The following is a 23188-nucleotide window of genomic DNA, read 5'->3' on the forward strand; positions in this document are numbered from 1 at the left end:
TATCCCTTTCGCTCTAGCCGCACGTAAGGTTGGTTCGAAGAGGATCGCACGCTATGTCTGTACCGCAGGCTACAATCGTTATGCTTCTGGTTATAGTGTGCGTCTGCACACAGGGGCACGCCAGCGCCGTCGGCGTCGAAATGCAAGCAAGCAGATTTTTTGAAAGCGCTCTTAATATGATTTGTCGAAGCTACATAAGGTTGTTAAGTAATTCGCGACTCTTAATACGCTGGCGAAATGTGTCGCGCAACAATGTCCCCTATAACAGCTGAGCTGACCGAGGGCCGCCATCTTGCCGAGCTAATTTGCTCGGGCGAGGCAAACGTGCGCGCATGAGCAGGACGTTTGCCTCGCGATGCGTGCGGTCTGTGTGGACCCGGCTCTTTAGTAAAATAAAGGTATTTTTGTTACAGGGCAAACTCCACAGAAGATATCAAGTGGCGGACCCGAAACCTACAGATGTGCACACTGTAAATATACAACGGTTCAAAAACTACGCTTAATTAGGCATTTGAGTAAACACTGTGACCCGTGTAACTATACTTGCAGCTCAAAGAGTTGTCTGACAATTCATTATAAGAAACACACCGATGAAAAGCCATATAAATGTAACCAGTGCAACTACGCTAGTAGCCGGAAAAATCAGTTGCTTAGTCATGTAAGGACACACACTGGGGAAAAGCCATATAAATGCAAGCAGTGTAACTACGCGAGTAGCCACAAACATCATTTGCAACGTCATGTAAGGACACACACTGGGGAAAAGCCATATAAATGTGATCAGTGTGACTACGCTAGTAGCTATAAAATTTCATTGCTAGTTCATGTAAGGACACACACTGGGGAAAAGCCATATAAATGCAACCAGTGTAACTACGCTGGCAACTTCAAACATGATTTAAAAGTTCATGTAAGGGCACACACTGGGGAAAAGCCATATAAATGCAACCAGTGCAACTACGCCAGCAGCCATAAAAGTTCACTGCGAGTTCATGTAAGGACACACACTGGGGAAAAGCCATATAAATGCAAGCAGTGTAACTACGCGAGTATCTGCAAACATAATTTGCAATGTCATGTAAGGACACACACTGGGGAAAAGCCATATAAATGCAACCAGTGTAACTACGCTGGCAACTACAAACATGATTTAAAAGTTCATGTAAGGGCACACACTGGGGAAAAGCCATATAAATGCAACCAGTGCAACTTCGCCAGCAGCCATAAAAGTTCACTGCGAGTTCATGTAAGGACACACACTGGGGAAAAGCCATATAAATGCAAGCAGTGTAACTACGCGAGTAGCCACAAACATCATTTGCAATGTCATGTAAGGACACACACTGTGGAAAAGCCGTATATTTGCAACCAGTGCAACTACGCTAGTAGCCGGAAAAGTAAACTGCAAACTCATGTAAGGACACACACGGGTAAAAAGCTATATAAATGCAACCAGTGCAATTACACTAGCAGCCGGAAAAGTAATTTGCAAAGACATGTAAGGACACACACCGGAGAAAAACCATAGATTTAGATTCATTTATTTCTTAATAACTATTACATGTTTTTTATTACAACCGAATATAAAAATGAATACATATTAAGATCGTCAAAAATAAAGGTAGGTACACATTATCATTTCACAAATTAATTTATAGAATTATTAAATATTTGATAATTAGCAAGATTATTATTATTAATACATACAATAGATATCATTTATTTCCAAATACATTTTTTTTATACTACGTCGGTGGCAAACAAGCATACGGTCCGCCTGATGGAAAGCGGTCACCGTAATCTATGGACGCCTGCAATTCAAATAGTGTCACATGCGCGTTGCCACCCCATTAGAAACTTGTACACTCCCTTTTGCTGTGTTAAGTACACAGCAAAAAGGACAATAAAATTAATGTGACATAATTTAAACATGTTTGCTGCAGTGGCATTAGTATTCATTATTTAAGTATTCCTTTATGCTGTACAATGTTTTATCTTGTAGCAATTTCTTTACTTGGCGACTGAAAGTGTTGATTTTAGTTTCGGCTTTAGTTCGTTTTGGTAGCTTGTTATATAATTTCTGAGTCATTATCGTTGGACATTTTTTTGTAAATATTTAATCCACATTTTACCGGTCTCAGATCATCTGGATATCTTGTTGGGCGTGCACTTATAGCCTTAGTACATATATATAGATGCAATCAGTGCAATTACGCTAGCAGCTACCAACACTTTGCAAGTTCATGTAAGGATACACACTGGGGAAAAGCCATATAAATGCAACCACTGTAACTACGCTAGCAGGTACAAAAATCAATTGCAATTTCCTGTAAAGACACATACTGCGGAAAAGTCATATAAATGCAACCAGTATAATTACGCTAACAACCGGAAAAGCTGATTGCTAAATCATGTAAGGACACACACTGGGGAAAAGATAAATGCAACCAGTGTAACTGTACTAGCACGTACAAAACTCAAGCCATATAAATGCAACCTGTGCAACTACGCTAGCAGGTGCAAACATAATTTGCAAGATCATGTAAGGACACACACTGAGGAAAATTCATATAAAGCAACCAGTAAGTAGTAATTACACACATTGGGGAAAAGGCATAAAAATATAACCGGTGTACCTACGCTCGCAAAGGAAAAGTAATTGTGATACTCATGAATGTATTATTTGAGGTATGCAACATAATACCACGCGTTCCTAAAGGGTCGTGACAGGCATATAAATAATAATAATAAATATTATAGGACATTCTTACACAGATTGAATGAGGCCCACTGTGCAAGCTCAAGAAGGCTTGTGTTGTGGGTACTCAGACAACGATATATATAATATTATAAATACTTATATACAAAGAAAACATCCATGACTCAGGAACAAATATCTGTGCTCATCACACAAATAATGCCCTTACCGGGATTCGAACCCGGGACCGCGGCGTAGCAGGTGCGCCAGATCGGTCGTCCAACATACAGACGTATGGACGGACAACAAAGTGATCCTATCAGGATTCGGTGTTTTCTTGCCTTGTTCTTCAATATTTAAATTAATGGAAAAATGGAAAAAGTTACACCTCCGGCAAGTCTCGAACTTGCGACCTGCTTCTCCGGAGCCGTCGCTATGACCAACTTAGCCACAGAAGCCTTCAACCAAGGTCTTTGCGTAGACGGTACCATACCATGACCGTTCTAGAAGCCTATCCGTCAAAAAAATGTTCTTTGTATGAAAACGATAAGACATGAGACCTTGCCCACTAGCCCGTTCCGTCACCGGCCATGCTCGGCCCGGGCACTATTGTCGAAGCGGACACGCGCCGCGCAGGACACGCGCCGCGCGGGACACTCGACGCGCGGGACACGCGACGCGCGGGACACTCGACGCGCGGGACACGCGACACGCGACGCGCGGGACACGCGCCGCGCTGGACACGCGACGCGCGGGACACGCGACGCGCGGGACACTCGACGCGCGGTACATGCGACGCGCAGGACACGCGCCGCGCGGGACACTCGACGCGCGGGACACGCGCCGCGCGGGACACTCGACGCGCGGGACACTCGACGCGCGGGACACGCGACGCGCAGGGCACGCGCCGCGCAGGACACACGACGCGCAGGACACGCGACGGACGCGAGCCGGTCTCTGCGGGCGGCGGTTGTAACCGCGTATGATGATCATTGCATACCCGTTGTAAACGGGTTGTATACGCGTTGCTTTGGATTAGAAGTAAAAAAAATAATTGTATGAAAAATAACAATGGAATTACCGTAAATTGACCTCCAGTAACCTATTGATACTGCATCAGCAGGTTGACGGCCGATAGAAAGCGTGCAACGTGGTACTTTGAAGCCTATATTGACCAACGCAAAGATTATATTTCACTAAGTCATTTGACAGTACATAAGAGAAAACACCCTTGCAATCACAATAGTTATTTGACAGTTCATATGAGTAAACAGTATGATGAAAAGCCTTGACTTGCCAGGCTGGCAGGGACGGTCGCGTGATAAACGATATCAGGCCGTCCTTTTGGCACTGTCTGTAAGTGCAATAGGGTCGCACTGATGCAATAAAGTTTATCCCACTAGTGTGCTACGCAGGACCTACCTATCTGTCGTTTGGAATATCGTGTCCGGAATCCGGAAGTGAAGTGTTATGTGGACAAAAAATGTGCGCTGCCAGTGGGTGTGTTAGAGGCGCGGGAGGCGGCATAGCGAACTTATCAACGACACTGTACAGCCCTCTGCCTCACATCGGCTACTTTATTCACATTAATTTATAGTCGTATAAATCAAATATTGTCATAATTAAAGGAGTGATTTATAGGCATGCCAGAAATGTATAAAAGAACATTTGTAAACATTGTGATAATTTTAATAAACAATCCTACTAATAATGCTTTTTTTATTCTGATATATATATCGCGAAAGAGAATATGAGGATATGAATAAAAGTCAATATGATATTTAGATATTTTAATATAAAAACTGTCTATAGTATTTTAAGGAACCTTTGTTTCAGAAGTCAAAAAATCGATGGACATGTTACTGATATTTTTATTACGCTTAACATTTACACATAGAGCTTCACATGAGTCGAGTCAGGAAACTTATAGGAGTTTTTAAAAACGTTAACACATTACTTCTGATTTTCTAATAAAAATATAAAAGTCACTTGATTCCTCATGGCTCCCATTGCCTGAACTCGAGCTTGGCCAAAATGTGACTTGGAAATACAACATGCTAACAAACATAACGAAGAGAACAAGGTTAGGCTCCGTTGAAGAGTTCCGTACTGACCATCATCAACAGTTCCACTTCATCAAATGCCACTATTTTTATTGTAAGTAAATGCATGACGTTTATACATGTATGACTTGAAATTAAGACCGAAATAAATTACACATATGATAGAAAAAGTGACCAAGGCCTCCAGTGCCTAAGACTGCAATCTAACCAACGTACTCTGCAATCGCGGCAGATGCCTGTTTCCGCTCGGCCACCCAGGTCACAGCTGCTGAGGTCGAAATTATCTCTCATATGATTAATATATACAGGGACTCGTAGCACCCTCTGACCACCTCTAACGTAGAACGGCATGGTTTTTGCCCCCATGTGAACCTAACTCAGTACGCTGGTTCGATTTCAGCCTCAGGCACTGGAGGCTTTGGTCACTTTTTCTTTCATATATGTAATTTATTTCGGGTTTAATTTTTATAGAATATGTAGTGTAGTGTGACTACTTTAAGATAGCACAAGTTGAAATATTTTCAATAGAATATAATTTGACTTGTGTTAGTTAGAAATGACATGACTTAGTCAAAATTAAGATAAAATTTAATTTGAGATACACACTTACAATATAAAAATAAAATAATTACAATTAAGACTTATACTATATATATACAAATAACTAAATAAATTAATAATTACAAATAAAATTAGAAATAAACTACTCACTAAATCCACTCCGAGTCCCTCCAGCTGCAAAGGAGCCCATCACGCTCGCCGCGTTGCCACGTTGAACCGCGATGGACAACCTTTGCAACAGGAACGACCCGGAGCGGGGGTCGTGACCACGCTCGCTCAGCCTCCCGCCCAATTCTCTAATAAAGGTTTTGGCCTCTGCGCACCAACAGCCAGTGGTTTCTACGGCAAGAGGGACAAAAATATAATTGGACAGGACCGCGTATTTTTCCCGCTTTCGAGCCACCGCCGCTTCAGCCGCCGCCCCCGCCGAACGCACGGTGCGGCTAAGGTGGGAAGCAGCAAAAGTGTTGACGCACGTGGCATCCCACAACAGGCATCTGCCCCTCTCCCAAGGGACCAAGGCTAACCAGTCGGGCCTCTTCCCGTCCGATCGGCTGAGACCTGGTGGCTCCAGCACGCACGGTGTATTCGCCGAGACCAACGCCCTCCGCACGATATCGTTTAGGGCGTGATGAATAGAATAGAATAGAATAGAAGAAACTTTATTCAAAAACGCTTAATTTAAACTTAACTAATAACACTAACATAATAAATATTATTGTATTAAAGCGTAACTGAAAAGGTCTCCACTCAGCTTCATGCCAAGGGACCCTGGAGGACCCTGACGCTGGTCTTCCGTGGAGACCCTTCCGAGAGAGCGCAGCTACAAAATATACAAAACAAATCATTTTATAGTTTTTGTATCTATATTTATATAAATTTTAATATAATTATAATTTTAATAATATTTTATGCTATGAACTATTCACCTGTAATAGTCATACTCAATTTTTACAAAATAATCGCATAGAAATGATATGATTAGATCCAAATGATTGGCGTAACCTGGACATAAAATATACAATTAATTATTTTTGTTGTTACCCTATCCTTAGCACAGACTTAATTACAGTTTTTCTGTAAATTCAAAATATATTTTCTAAAGTTTACCTTGAACGAATACACTGAAAATGAGTTCCTGATAGGAGGCGGTATATTGTTCCAGCACTTCGTGGCAGAGTATTTAAAGCTGCCACGAAATGCGGCGGTGCTGTGCCGTGGACAAAGCAAACGAGTAGCTCCCCTAATATGTCTCTGTGAAAAAGTTAGTTTCTCATATAGATATTGTGGCCTCATCGTCTTGACAATACCAAAAAGCATACAGGCAAAATGCATTGAACGTCGTGACTCCATATTCAATAAACCATGACTATTTAGGTAAGGAGTGACATGAGTCCGAGATGGAATGTAAAAACAAAAACGTGCACACGCATTCTGTACACGTTGTATTAACTTTTGGTTTTTGACAACAGACAGCCACCTACAACAGTGTCTGCATAATTGAGTTTTGACAATATCAATGATTCGCACAATGATACTCTCACATCAGTACTCAAATACCTACGTACGTTATACAATATTTTGAGTCTATAAAAGCATACTCTAGAAGTCTCCACTACATGGTTGTGAAACTTAAGGTTACCATCCATGAGCACACCTAAGTTTCTTGCTTCTGCTACCTGCTCAATACACTGACCTCCGATTTCAATCGTAGGGTTGTGACTTAAAATTTTTCGCCTTTGTTTCTCAGTACCCAATATTAGAAATTTGGATTTTTGTGGGTTTAGTACTAGGCTATTTTGGTTTGACCACTGGGTTATTCGTTTTAAGTCGTCGTTAATTTTACTTATTGCACATGACATTTCATTTGGGTTACAAGGTAAGTACAATTGTATATCGTCAGCATACATGTGATAGGAACAGTTTTCTATACGTTTCACTATATCTGCACTGTATAAAATATAAAGAATTGGACCCAAAATCGAACCCTGGGGCACGCCACGGGTGATGACGAGGGTGCCTCCCTGCACACCGACAGCAACTCAATGCGTGATGACCGTCTCTCTCCACCATGGAACCGCAGATGCATACATGGGGTTCACATACACTGCAGCCCAGGCGGAGAGCCACGGCCACCCGCATCGAGTCATTGTCAAGGAGGGTACCCACATAGGGAGAAGGAAGAGCCTGAAGCCACGCGCCGGACTCTGGTTTAGACAAAGCGTTGAGCCTTGCCTTGTCCACACCCACCGCATTCTCCAGTAAGCCATTGAAAATCCGCTTCACTCCCACATCGTCCCAAGATCGCTGGCGATGCCGGGCCACTAACTCCGGCGGAGGCGTAACCGGGTTGAGAACCGACCACGCCGCCAAAGCATCCGCAGCATAAGGTATGGCTATCTCGTCACCATTCGAGGATAAAATTTGAGTGACGAGGCAGCCAACTCCGCTGCCGACGCCAAGAAGGCAGGTAGGCTCACGTCACGCGCGCGCCGAACACCTAGACCACTGGTCCGAATGGGAAGCGAGGCCAAATCCCATTGATATGGATCAAGGGAAACATTCAACAAAAGCTCTATAAATGACTCCCTTAATACCATATCAAAGGCATCTAAATCTGCGGGGAAAAGCCAAGTCGGTACGGTGCGCAAAAAGTAGGTCAACTTGGGAACGGCAAAACATACCCGCAACAACACAAGAGATACGTGTGCAGATAGTTGTTTTAGCCTTGCCCTGGCGGTCAGGAGAAGCTGCCTACGTATCTCAAAAGCTTCAGGTATGCCCTCAGGGAAGACAGGCGATCCAAGAAGATGAAAATTTCGGGATGAAAGCTCCTTAAGCCCGGGAAGAAATTCATTAAACGAGGAAGAAAGCCGAGAATCGGCACCGCAGGGAAATAACTCGCACTTATTAGAGTTCAACTCAAGTCCCAGTTCTCGAAAACGTGGAAGCAGAGTGATAAGATCCCGTTCTACCACTTCAGGCCTGCCCCCAAGGGTACCGTCATCTAAGTACCAAATATTCAACGGGGATTTAAGCGCCGATATAGCTTTATGAATAGTGAGGCTGAAGACAAGGGGACCAAGTGGGTCTCCCTGCTGGGCACCGACCTGGGAAGATATGAGGGACCCATTAAAAAACAGATTGGAGGGGGACGCATACACCTGAAAAAGATATGGATACAAAGAGGGTAGCTTTTCCCTGACCTCAGCTAACAGGACATCACGCTCAATGGTATTAAAGGCATTTTTAACGTCTAGCTTGACAATCACACACCCCTCGTTGCTCGGGTCCGACGCAAACGCTCTCGTTGCGTGAATCGCGGCCTCGCATCCTAACCTCGTGCCAAACCCCAACTGAAAGCGACAGAGGTATGTGGCCATTTCCTCTTTCACAGCACGACACCCTAGTTTGGCTGTCAGGCGACGAAACGTACTACCTACTGCAATTGGCCGTATACCTCCGTCCTTCTTTAATAGGGCGCACAATGAAGCCCCATACAAAAACGGACAAACAGCAGGGTTTAGCTGACCACTAAGCAAGAAGTTGCACAGCCTCGTCGTGGACTCCAGTAGCCGCAGACCATTATCACCCGCAGCTCCGGACGTAAGCTCCTTTAGGTGAGCAGGACGAATGCCATCTAAGCCAGCGGCCGAACCAGGGTTGAAGGAACCGAGGGACAGAGCCACGTCCTTTACCTCTACCGATAAAGGAGCAAAGGACATATCCGGCTCTTGTGGGTAAATTAGCGGTCGAGAAGGAGCCGGGTGTTTAGACTGCAGGGCGGCGAGTGTCTCAGCAGACGGTGAAGCTATTGAGTCCTCTGACATTAGCAGACGTACTGCCCCCTGAGATCACCTTCGAATACTTTGGACTCAATCGTTTTAAATGCAGAGGATGAACTGGGAGCCCTTGTGTCTATCTCCAAGTCGTCGCCGAACCCCAATGCAGAATCAATATTCCGTTTAACTTTAGTGGTCAGGTTGCCAGCAGTAGAAGCATCTGGCACTCGCAAAGCAGAATAGGCGAAAGTTAATAAGGCAAACCATTCACTCTCACCATGACTTGACATGACTTGACATTGTTATAAAACAAATAAATCGTTACCATAGTTCACAGTTGTACTAATTACGGCGAAAATGATGATGAATTACCTTAGTGCATAAGCATAAGATCTGGTGTGTTATTCTTTCCTGGTGCCGTAGCCGAATGGCATTTCTCCGACGCGAAACGAAAACTAAACGCCGCGAAAGGTAGTCTGGCTCTGTCGCGCCAATACGCAAGAGCGATAGAGATAGATATCTACGAGCGTTTCGTTTCGTGAGCGTTTGTGCCATTCGGCTACGCACCCTGTTTCATGTGTATTTTTTTTGTACAATAAAGCGTGTTACTTTTGCTACTATAAGATCTTAGTACGATTGTGAACTAGGGTGACGATATTATGGTCACCGGTGTAGAAGTAAATTGAACTCTCTAATTATGTAAACAAGAGTACCACTACGTTTGGTTGAACTCGTTGTGCCGGTTTACACAATTCTATCGTACTCACTTGATGTGTGTGTACTCGTTATGAAATCTTGACAGCTGAAATAGTATTTTATGCAACTGGTGGTTAAAAGAGGTAAAAAAAGGTGAGTGGCGTGGGTAACAATTTGAGGCGAAGCCGAAAATTGTTAATAAAGACGCCACGAGCATTTTTTGACTCAGTTAAACACCGTTGCATACAATACTTTTTCTACGACCAAGCACTTATTTTGAAAGAAAATTATAAATTCAACAAATACCTACTTTCAGTCATCTTAGTTATCTAGGTGGACCGCCTACCATTTTGAATATGCAGTTTGAGTGCAAACATGAAAATAAAACTGTCTATGGTATGGTTCTTTGAAGCCTGGCCACTAAGACGAATCGAGCCGAGTTGAATCGAGTTCTATACATTTGAATGCGATTCGACGCGTCGCCAATGAACGCAGCAGAAAACGAAGGAGTCTCGACTCTGCGAATTGGTTTGTTAAGTTGGTAGCAATGTATTTACTGAACTGTAAAACAGCTATATCGTGCGACTGCTACTAAATGTTTTCAGGGTATAGACTAGATAGACTTGTCCTGACATCTTTTATGTAGGGTTTTAAAGTTCTATGCACGACCTTGTAACTCACGAATAACAGTACGGGAGTAGAAAAACAAAGTTAAAGCCACTTGGAAAATTATAAATAACAATGAGACAAATTTTCCAAAAGAAAATATCTCAGCTATTATTGCAGATGAGCAAAAGATTTTTAATGCAAATGAAATTGCTAAAAAAATTCAACGACTTCTTTGTTCATCAGGTTAAAAGCAATTGCAACAAACCCATACACACAACCTTATCACGTACCCACAATAAACACAATTCGTTATTCATGAAACCTACCGATCCTTACGAAATTTTCGAAATAATTAGAAATCTTAAAAACACTACTAGCACGGGCTATGATATTGTTACAACAAAAGTAGTTAAAGCAGTAGCAAACACAATTTCCCCGGTACTAAGTTTTATACTGAATAGGTGTACCTATAGAAGAAGGATCTTTCCCTGACAGTCTTAAAATTACAATTATTAAGCCGCTCTTCAAAAAGGGTGACAAGATGGACATGAATTCGTATAGACCTATAGCTCTGTTGACAATATTTTGTAAAATCTTCGAAAAGGCGATTTACAATCGGCTGTATAATTTTTTCGCATGTAATAAAATTTTGTGTGATGAACAAAAAGGTTTCAGGAAAAATCTGTCCATTACTACTGCCATACATGACTTTTTGCAAAAAATATACACGAGGATGGATGAGAGCCGTCCAGTTTATGCAGTCTATATAGATATGACTAAGGCCTTTGACTATGTTGACCACAAAATACTGCTGGACAAATTATACCTATATGGTGAAACAATTTAAACATATCTTAGCTCCTCCTTTAACACATATTTTAAACAAATGCCTATCTGATGGAATTTTTCCTAAGTGTCTAAAAAAAGCTATTGTAATTCCAATATATAAGTCCGGTAACAAAGATAGTATCACAAACTATAGGCCTATATCCCTACTTCCTGCTATATCTAAAATCTTGGAAAAAATTATTAACAACAGGCTTGTACAGTACTTAGAAAAAAACTCATTTCTGTCAGATACACAATTCGGTTTCCGTTCTAAACTATCAACCTCCGACGCCGTTCATCATTTGACTCAAAACATTGCGCTAGAACTTGACAGGGGTAACCATACGATTGGTATTTTCCTCGACCTCGCCAAAGCTTTCGATTCCGTCTCTGTTACCTTACTGCTACGCAAGCTACAAAGCTTAGGAATAAGGGGAAAACAACTTGACCTTTTTGCAAACTACCTCAGTGACAGCTTTCAGTGTGTGAAGGTGGGCGACGTCATCAGTTCTGACCTAAAAAATGAAGCTTTTGGGGTCCCACAAGGAAGTATCCTTGGCCCAACCCTATTTTTGATTTACATGAATGACTTTTGCAATCTTCCGCTCGATTGTGGTAAAATAATATCTTATGCTGATGACACCGCCTTAATTTTCTCAGCACAGACGGAGAGAGAGGCATACTTGCAGGCGCAACTAGGATTTAACATTGTAAATAATTGGCTACAATATCATCTACTAACACTTAACGCAGATAAAACCAATTATGTTCGATTTTTCATGAAAAATAACCAATATATATCTGACCATCCTATCTACGCTCATCGCAATACCTGCCTTGCTAGAGTTGCTAGCAATAGCTGTAACTGTCCCTTCATCACTCCCGCAACTAAAATTAAATACCTGGGTGTTATAGTCAATGACACGTTATCGTTTCGACCACATATTGAAGCGTTAAGTAATAAAGTTCGTAAGCTGATATACGTGTTTAAAAGACTCCGTAATGTCTTGGACCTTAAATTAATAATGCAGACCAGGTATACTTTGCTCTTTGCCAATCGTTATTAACATATTGCATTACATCATGGGGAGGAGCAGCCAAAACCCTGCTTTTAATTGTAGAAAGAGCACAAAGAGCTATCTTGAAGGTCTCAACTTTCCGACCGTTCCTGTACCCTACTAACCTATTATATAAGTCCTGTAAAGTATTATCTGTAAGACAGCTATTCGTGTTAAGCACTGTTCTAAAACAACATAAAGCACTTCCTTACAACTCAGACATTACTAACAAGAGACGGAAAGATTTGGTTTGCAACCGGCTGACTGACCAAAAGCATGCTTTTCACAGCGGTTCTACATATGTCTCAGGACCGCGGCTGTACAATAAGTTAAACGCAGATTATCACATATATCATCTATGCTACGCAGAATGTAAAAAAGTTACAAGGAAAGCTCTAGAACTAATGTCTTATGAAGACACGGAAAACTTACTAACAGTTTTAAAATAACTAGAAATAACCTAGACAGAGCTACTTAATGTTTACAAATAAATACACCTACCTATGTATCCTTACGCTGATGCGATAAAATACAACTGTTGACTCATCAAAATGCTAATAAGCAATAAGTATTACATATGGCTTATCATCTTTTTTTGCTGTACTTTTAAAATTATAATAGTTTTAAGTAGGTAACCTACTCTATTTATAAATCTGTAATGTAATTTATTTATTTTTTAGTTGAATACCTATGCAATGCACATGATATTATCAAATAATTTCCCTGTTTTAGTTTGTAAGTTATTTTTTCTGCCTGAGATACAGGATCTCCCTAGTTCAGGCACGGACATGGTGAAGCCTATTTTGTGTTAATATAGTTTATGGCCTGTTTATAACTGCTATTTTTGGTACATGAATAAATGATTTTTATTTTTATTTATTTATTTTTATCTCTATTCGTAACAGGAATGGTTGGTCTTCAAACTCTAGAAACCAGACAGAAACTGCTGCATATTATGCATTACCGCCAACTGTTTCACCATAGAGTAGATGACGCATCCGTGCTTGAGAGAATGGGGCTGCAAGTGCCAAGAGCGAATGTGGTGGTTGGCATGCCGGGCGCGGTGCCGGCGCGGCGGCGGCGGCGCCTGTTCGCGGCGGCCGGCGCACCGCTCGAGCCCGAGCTGCTCTTAACCGCATCATGTTGGAGACAGACGATATTGACATATTTGCTGATAGTGTTGGTGTGTTTTACAGAAAACTCTTAAGGTTCACTAAGACTCTACACTCCTTAGGTGATTAATGTAATAACCATAGTTTAACTTTTAAGTGTGTTTGCTTTTATTTATGTCAATTTAACATGTACATAATTATATTACCACATAAGTGCTTTGGTGAAATACTGTTAACTTTTGTGTATTTTTAATAAATAAATAAATAAATAAATAAATAAAAAAACGTGAAAAAAGTCCCAGAATCGGGCCCCTTTTGCTATACTCTGACCGCCCCTGTCTATACTACTGTAATGTTTGACGTTATCACGTTAAACTACCGTCCGTAAACCGACTTTACAGACAACCAATTTTTTTTCCAATTTCCAATTCAAATTTTGATTTACCTGTATTGTTTTTGTGTTAGTTTTATTTTGACATTGAATGTATAACCGTTCCGTTCTGCCTAGCTTTGTAACCATTAATACCTTTAATGTGAACCTACCCTATTTTTTGACATGATTTAAAATTTATTGTTTTGTAATTTCCGAAGGTAGGTTAGTTACATGTTGACATTTTTAATCTGTTTAAGTATTTTTTGCATGCCTGTTGGTCGAATACACTGACACTTCCCTAGTTTTAAGACCGTATTTACGTGTATTCTTGCAAAATAAAAAAGTTTGAAGTTTGAAGTTTAATAGGCATCTCTTGGTGAGTGTCTCCGTAAAGTAGGAGGAAGGTAACTCCTACTCCATTGCCTCCGCCTCCGGTGGTTTTTCGCCTAAAATACGCGACCGCTTGCGGCCGCTCTTCCCGTGCGCTTCCCTCCCCCATGATGGGAATTGAGGGAACGCACAAACTATATATTTACAAAACTAATACTATAAGCCTGTGTGGTGACGGGTTAAGAATTTCACCACCCCTTTCTTTCCGTGGGTGTCGTAGAAGGCGACTATGGGATATGGGTTAAACTGTGGCGTAGGCGAGAGGCTGGCAACCTGTCACTGCAATGCCACAGTTTCGTTTTCTTTCAACCCCTTATTTGCCAAGAGTGGCACTGAAGCTTTAGTGGTTTCATGTGTTCTGCCTACCCCTTTGTGGGATACAGGCGTGATTGTATGTATGTATGTATGTATGTAATACTATAAGGACTATTTTACATTAAAAATAACAGTGAAAAGTTAAAATGTACAAATTAATTTAAATTTACAAAAAATATTTTCAGCAGCGCGCCTTTTCAGTTCAACGTTCCCGCCAAAAAAAACTTAGCGCTTAAAACAGTATCGAACGCCATTGCGTCACGAAAACAAAACAACTAAACAAAGACAGGGGACAACTCAATCACATTTTTTGCCATACTAAATTGAACCTTATCACCGAGAGAGAAAGTTGATCGTATCAGACTAGCGAAAACGGTCCACATGAGAGGGCATTGTTTGGGCTGGTGTCCCTCTCGCACGTGTGACCAGTGTTAATGAGGTTACCATTGTAGTAGTATTTTTATCTGTATACTAGCTTTTACCCGCTGCTTCGCCCGCGTACTAAAAGTATTTTTATTCAAACGTATACAAAAATTAAGATTTTCATTTGGATCCGTAGGTTTCTCTGTAGGTACATTTGTCTGCGATTATTTCGATTACACATAATACTATTGTTTTTAAAGAAATGCTTGCAATGATTGTAGAAATGTTACCACATCGACCACAGCGTAGGTAGCAGGTATGAGTAGGTATGTATTCTATATACGCTGGGGAAACCTTTATATACAACCCACATAGCCCGTATTTCGACACTAATGGTCGGTGGGTAAAAAGTACTTTCTTGCATTATCCCTTACAACAACGATCCCTTCCCACTGAGCCGCCTGCTTTTTGCACTGCGTTTTACACTGCCTGCATATCTCTCTAACGATACCCATATTATCCTTATCCCTATCCCTGTCCCTGTCGCTGTCCCTGTCCCTGTCCCTATCCCTATCCTTATCCCTAACCTTATTCCTGTCCCGGCCCGTCCCGTCTCGTCCCGTAGCGACTACATTATATAAGGAACCTACGTGCTAATTTGGAATCTCTAGGACCAGCGGTTTCTGTCGCGACGTTTCGCGAGTTACCTGGCAACACTACCAACTGAACGAAACAACCTCCATTCAAACCGGTAAAAACCTGTTTGTCACTTTATGGCGTGTTGAATTTAATTATGTAAATAATATTCGAGTCAGTGCTCATCGAAGGCTGAGTCATCAGGGAAAGCTAAGTGGTGTTTTATATCTCTATGATAAAAGAGGAGTTATTCTCCCAAAACGTTCTCGTACATTTAACCTAAAACTAACTTTTCATGATTGAATATTATTGCTATGCATTATTACAAAGTTTACGATGATGGTGTTTCTGTTGTTGATAATATGTTGAATTGGAGTTTATTCCATGTTTATTCATATTAAGAACATTTGTAGAAGTAACAATTGTTGCACCATAAGATGGAGTCTGCCGAGGCAGAGTTATAAAATGCAATGGTGATTGTTATGAAATATAACTATTATGTCTATTTAGACTAAGTTAAGAATTATGATTTTTGCGTCTGGAGAGACGGCAATACGAAAAGAGCATGATTGCAACACAATGGCGTATGGAGGGCGTCAAAAGGCAATCATGGCTGTTATTAAGTCAGCGCGGCCCCAAATGTGACAATCCATAAGAAAAGGGCCCTTATGGCGGTTTCTAGTTACGGAGATATCGACGTTTTTGTAAAATCGTTCGAAATTATCGATTTTTGAATTTATGCAAAATAGTAAAATATACGAATAGACGTGCAATTGTAGCTTGGTTTCAGTAGTGTACGTTAAGTATTTCTATATTAAAATTCAGCTCAAAGTTTAGTAGAAAAGGGCCCTTATGCCAGAGCGCGTTCGAAAATATGAAAACTGTTGTTAAAAAATGTTGTAATTACTTACAACTTTTGTTTATAAGTTAGTTTATGTTATATAGGTACGATTCAATGAAGTACTTTGATACCTAATTTAAAAATTACCCGATTTAGGTACCTAGTCGTCACTTTAAAATAAAAATCTTACTCGTGAGTAGCTACTAAGTGCAATCTGACTTCAAACCTCACTCGGCGGCGTGTCAAAGCGAAGATGTTCTTCCTTTGACTAATGCCGCCGTTACCACTGTCTCTCTCTTACTCGCGACCAAACACTTTATTTATAAATGCAATTATAGGCACAGTTGATGCCACGTGGCAATGTTGCAGCAGTTGACGGTACGTAGTTTATGAATGGTCCCTTATTGGTGACATTATCGGTGGTAAGATGTGTTTTCTTCCGATATACTTCATATACTGTCTTAAATAATTAAAAAACAAATATTAAGAATTACAAATCGATCTGGTAGGTACTGTGTGAATTAATAATTATAATAAACGTTTTATGAGAATTACTGATTAATGATCAAGATTTTAAGTTTACTTCATATAACATTTTTTCTTTGGTATTCTGTTATAATACAAGATAAGTAACTAAAATAATAAAATACATTAGCAATGAGTAATTTTTATCTGTGATGGTCATAAGGGCCCTTTTCCCAAATGTATGGGAGTCAATAATTTGTGATTTTTATGTAACTTTAAAAATTTATAAATAAAAAAAATAAGACATGCAGAATAATTCTGACACTTTAGTTATAAATGTGTAGACTGATTAAATATAATTTAGAAGTCTCTATACGAAAATTATTATTATTATAGGAGCAGATGTTAAATATTCTAATTGTGATATTCTGATTAAAATATACATATTTAATGAACCATGGGATTTTATTTCTATCCTTAAATGTAAGTTGAAACATATATAACTATGTACTATAGTTCAGATAGCAACATATTAGAAGAAAAGCCAAAAAAATATGTTTTCCTAATTTTTTTCTTATAAGCGACTTGCCCTAATCAAAGCTCGATTTTTCATGATCTGGAAGTCGATGAAACACAATCACAACTGATTCTCAAAGAAATGTACCTTGAGATACACAATCAATCGTCATCTATGTAACTTCCAATGGGAACACCCTTAAAGTGAGTTTCAAACTTCTTTTCACGTTTTCTCAAAAGTGCAATACTTAGCATGTGTATGCTTGATGATTTTTGAAAAAAAAAGTACGTGGCCTAGGGCCATGATTTTTTTTGTATTAGATAGCTTATTTAATGCAGATTTAGGATCTGTGCCTAACTCAATACCTGCCATAAGGGCCTTTCTGTGATGGATTGTCACAAATAGTTTGGGACCAGGCATCGGGTAACTCTGATGCTGGTACGACCGCAACCAGAGGCTGGGGGTGTGGTCCAGCCTTGGTAATTGTGCTATAATTATTTAATATGAGGAAAGTTATGAGTTTGGCTGGGGTTGGAGTCGCCCCCGGCCTTGGTAAGCGCCGGATGAGTTTGTTAGACCCGGCCGCTGACGCCTGAAGGCCATGGGTTCACGCATCCTCTGGGAGGACCCCCCAAGATGGTGAACACTGTAAGGGCAGTCAGGCATGTGTACAAGATTAGCGCTTTTCTGGGAGGTTGACGAACCTTCGTACACAGTTTGGGTCCATAAAAGTATTTGTCAAGCGCTGGCCATTGATGTGGGGCGTTGTGATTGTGACGCTATGTAAGTGTATAGCCTTAAGTCTGTAATGTATCTATGAGTGGCATTGATAATGTAGTTACAACAGAGAGGTTCTGTGGTATATGAAAGATAAAAGTGGCATTGATAATGTAGTTACAACAGAGAGGTTCTGTGGTATATGAAAGATAAAAGTGGCATTGATAATGTGGTTACCACAGAGAGGTTCTGTGGTATATGAAAGATAAAAGTGGCTATGATAATGTGGTTTATGAAACATCTATGATTTACCAAAAGGTGGCTTTGATAATGTGTGTACTACAGAGGTGTTCTGTTGTTTATGACATATATCTAATAATCTGTAATGTGTTGATCTATGTGTGGTGTCAATGTACTTGCCATAGTTGTGTTTATGAGTGGTGTTAAGATAATTGCAATGATTATGTTTAAGATGACATTATACTGATCTGATGTTGTATATGTGATATACCATCTGCATTTATTCTCTATATTTGAGAAGTGTACTTTGTGAGAGAATGGTTACAAAGCTTTCATATTGAGTTTGACTATCATATGTGGAATTTTGTATCCTGAATATGCTGAATTTTTTTTTTTTTTTTTTTTTTTTTTTTTTTTTTTTTTTTTTTTTAGCATAATACAAAGGCATAATATTTAACATAAATAACCATTTAAATGAAATAAAATAAAAATTAAATTAACCTAAATAAAAATAAAGTTAAACTAAAGTAAATCTAAAAACGGCCCCTGTGGCATAGTACCGAAGACGCTGGCAGCATTTCCTCGCTGGATTGACAAGCTAATACGCTGAGCGAGGAAGCTGCCAGCTCTTCGGTCGCCGGTGGCGTCTCTTAGTCTCTTCGATAAGTCCTTGAAGAGACTCAGAGCGCCAGGGCCCCACGGACCAAGGGTCTCGACGCCGAATGGAATAAAAATATATTCGGCGCCGAGACCGCTGTATTTTCCTACCTTTATTTTCTCGGCCGCCTCTGCTGCTGCCGCTGCCCTCACAGAGGTTCGGTGGAGATGAGACGGGGCCAGTGTGTCAACGCAAGTTGCGTCCCAAACCAGCACCCGTCCCATATTCCACGGAACCAACGACATCCCATCCGGTCTCTTACCGTCCGTCCTAGATATGCCGGTCGGCTCTAAAAGGGCCGGCACATTGACTGACGCAAGAGACCGGCGGATCACATCGTTGAGGGCAGCATGCCTCGAGAAGCGGCCAGCGCTTTGTTGGCAGGAAAGGCCGTGGTGCCCAAGTCGGTCAACCTCATGGCCACAGGGGCAGCGATGGGGGCGCAGACCGGGACCCCAAGACGAAGAGAAACTGAAATCCGGAGAGTATCGGGGGTTAAAAATGTGCCCAAATTTGGGGAAGGGTGTGCATGGAGCCAGAACCCTGCTTCGCTGGTTCCAGCTGCTAGGAGTCTGGCTCGTCCCTCAGTGTCGGATTGGGCTAGGAGGGAACTAACGGTCAATTTACATATAATGTCGTCCCAGCTCCTTTGAGAATTTGGATATTCGGGAAAATTTTGACCGGGGCAAGCAATTGACCAAGCATTTTTGGCGTCAGCCAAGCCCGCAGCCTCACAGTTTGTTCGTAGGATTTTTCCTATGAGACTGGACGAGCTATGAGCTGACGACAAAAAAGCTGGTAATGCCACACTGGAAATTTTGCGGATCCCTAACCCACCGTGCCGGATGGGAAGGGATCCCTGGGTCCAAGACTGCTCGCTGAGTTTTATATTTAGGACGGATTCTAGGTTAATTTTAATTATAATATCTATTTGTGAAAGAAGATTTTGATTTTTCCAAAGGTGCAGCAGCGAAGCACATAAGTTAATTTCGGGACGAATAGGCAAAACTTTATAACAGTCAAAGCGTAGTGAGGGCTAATTTGGAGCAAACGATGAGAGTGTTCTTCGAATTTGGAAACGCAATTTTGAATATAACTAGGAAAATTTTCTTCGAAGATGGGGGATCCTAGGAGGCAAAGGTTACTCTTGTCGAGTAACTTTATATTAGGCGCGAGAGAGTTGAATTTTTGAACAACGTCATCTTTGTTAATACAGGAATTTTGAATGAATAATTCACACTTATCAAAATTTAGTTGTAGGCCAATGGAGTTAAATCTTTGGATGATCACTATAAGATCGGCTAGTACAGTGTCGGCGTCGCCTCCTAGGGTCCCGTCATCCAAGTACCAAACATTAAATTTAGATTTCAAATTTTGGATGATAGGATTTATTGCCAAACTAAAAATTGCTGGCCCCAGGGGATCTCCTTGTTGGCAGCCTACTTCTGACGATAATTCGTTTTTTCGGTACATTAATTTCGTTGGATCTGCGTAACAGTGGAGAAGATAGTTATAAATTTCGGGAATGTTAGATTTTGCTTCTGCCAACAAGGTATCTCTGTCCAAAGAATTAAATGCGTTTTTGACGTCAATTTTGAGCAACACTTCGCATTGGTCGTCGCTAAGGAATGTCCGGAGGGCGTGCACGGCGGCTTCGCAACCTCCTTTGATTCCAAAGCCTAATTGAGTCGGTTCGAAAGACTTTTGCAATTTTGGTAGGATATGTCGAACGGCAATTTTGGATGCTAAGCGGCGAAGTGTTGCACCAACAGCAATTGGCCTCACCCCACCATCCTTTTTCGTTAACGCTATTAAATTTGCTCCATATAAAATGGGTACAATTTCAGGGTTAATATTACCTGTGAACATATTATTTATTAATTTTGTGGTGTTATTGATTAATTGTTCGCCAACGTCCCCTAAGGACGGGCATGTCAGATCCTTTAGATGTTGTGGGCTGAGGCCATCGAGTCCTGCTGCAGACCCGGTTTTAAACGAGCAAATGGCATTGAATACCTCAATGTTTTTTGCCTGTATGCAGGACTGAGTTGCTGTTGGAGGGTCGAAAAAGTAGGGGGCCGCGGGAGCTGGGGGATGTTTAGTTTGTAAGGCCGAAAGGGTATCTGGATTATCTGGAGATAGCACGTCACTAGAAAAAAGAAGACGAGCGGCACCTTTCAGGTCGCCCTCGATGATTTTATTTTCAATGCATTTGATTTCATTGGAGCTTTTAGGAAGATGACTAGGTGCGGTTGAGGTTGGAGGAATCGAAAAGTTACTGCAATTATTTTTAATCTTCTGAGTCAGAGATATATTTTCGTTGTCAACTTTTGCATGTAATATCATATATGGAAACAGAAGGAGATTGTGCCAATCCTCAATCGTATTACTATCACAGCACTTTTTTATGAGGTCGCTAAGGTGAGTTGCTACAGAAATTCTGGCACCGCGCGGAATCCGTTTAATTATTGGGATGTTTTGTTTAAGACTACTGAGACGAACATGGAACGGATGATGATGAATGGGTGGTGTGTTGGCTAGTATAAGCGGGGAATCATTTTGGCTGAGAGCATTACGATGGATTTTGGTTTTATGTATATTTAAGCCACGGCTAGTTTCGAAGGTTTTTGAACACAACGGACAAGGATGGATAGTGGAAGACGTGCTATCACCAGATTGGGTCGCGGCCTGCATGAGAACTTAAAAACTAAATACATAAAAGTAAAAATACAACTATAACTAAAAATAAATACCTATTAAGAGTGAAAAAGCCACAAAACACAATATTATATATAAAAACAAACGTCTGTCACTAGATCTGTAGGCACAGCTGTCACGGCTGGCAGCAGGACTGCGGTGCGCCGTCGCGGGCCGCGGCGGCTGCTAGGCCTTTGGCCGCCCGCGGCTCAGTACAGGTCGGAGCAGCCTACATCTTTATGAAGATCATATTTTTCTTGATGCATAAAAATCGGTGATTTGACAGCGTAATCAAATATGTCAAACTCAAGCGAACTGAGTAGGAGTTGGTATGAATATCTGGTTTTTCGATAGCGTAAAATTCTGCGACAATATATAACTGTGAAAAAGGTGTTGATTTTTTAAAAATTGGCTAATTTTTCGCCATGTTGGTCAAAAATATGTTTATTTACAAATAAAACAAAATCAGCGACATTCGTGTCGTGACAGTTGACATTGTTTTTATTAATATGCTGAATTGAGTTGATATATCTCAATACATTAGTTGAGATAATAGCAACTATAATGAAAGACAAATGTTGTTAGAAATTGACTTTGTTTACTGATTTACTGCATTATTTGTGTAGTACTTTGGTATGAATATTGATGCACCATAATGGTGACTGGAAAGTATCTTTGAGATACTTTACATATGTATTTAAGTACTACATTTATGTAGTTCAAAGGGAATGAACATGATGATGGTCATAATAATGATGATGATGATGAAATAGTTGGAACTGTGATAACTTTAATAAGCAACTTGGAATTAATGATTGCAGTGAGATTTGAGAACCTATAATGGAAAGAATATAATATGAGATTAACCTTGTAATAATACTTGCATAGAACTAAATGTGTGATATTATATAGAGATAATTTAGTAGTGACTTTGTAAGTCATAGTTACCCCTTTTTAATACAGATCTTGAGATGCCAGTCATGCTGACCAGTGTGGAAGCAACGAGGACAGCGGTTAGAGAAAGGCTCTAACAGTCATTCCATACATGCAGTGTAGCCACTGCTAACCAAAGGTATGAATCATTCCTTTGCTTGACTGACGTTTATACAGATTGAGTTATAATGATAGCAGTTATAGTTGATAAACCTTTGGAGATGAATTCAGGCAATGTTTTAATTCTCTTTGTTCCAAACTTATTCCCCAGAGTTTGGAACAGTTTCGGCTGTGCGTTGATATGTTAGTCAGCCAGTCAGTCAGTCAGTCAGTTTCTTCTTTTATATATTTAGATTTAGAATGTTCGGGAAAGTTCTTATATTTTCTAGAATGTTCTACAACGTTCCAAAACGTGTAAAACTTAATGTTGTTCATAAGAATGTTCTGGAATGTTCTAAAAATTTCTGAAATGATCTAGAAAAGTCCAGAATGTGTGTAAATGTTTCAATCGATATGGAATGTTCTAGAAAGTTCTGAAAACTTATGGAATAATGTAGAAATTTCATAAATATGTAAAACTTAATTCAGTTTAACACATTTTGGAACGTTCTAGAACATTCTAGAAAATATTAGAAT

At 40.5% G+C, this 23188-nt stretch overlaps 1 protein-coding gene across 1 annotated transcript in view; it reads left to right on the forward strand.

The window, feature by feature from the left end:
• The window catches only part of LOC125239541 (zinc finger protein 782-like), a 35913-nt gene extending 13280 nt beyond the window's left edge, over window positions 1-22633 (forward strand). Inside the window, exons 3-4 of the mRNA XM_048147156.1 lie at window positions 414-1246; window positions 22583-22633. Coding sequence (XP_048003113.1) covers window positions 414-1246; window positions 22583-22606 — 857 coding nt within the window. The 3' untranslated portion in view covers window positions 22607-22633. The remainder of the gene's footprint in view (window positions 1-413; window positions 1247-22582) is intronic.
• The last annotated feature ends 555 nt before the right edge of the window (window positions 22634-23188 follow it).

Source organism: Leguminivora glycinivorella, chromosome 25, assembly GCF_023078275.1.
Source record: "Leguminivora glycinivorella isolate SPB_JAAS2020 chromosome 25, LegGlyc_1.1, whole genome shotgun sequence".
Lineage (NCBI taxonomy): Eukaryota > Metazoa > Arthropoda > Insecta > Lepidoptera > Tortricidae > Leguminivora > Leguminivora glycinivorella.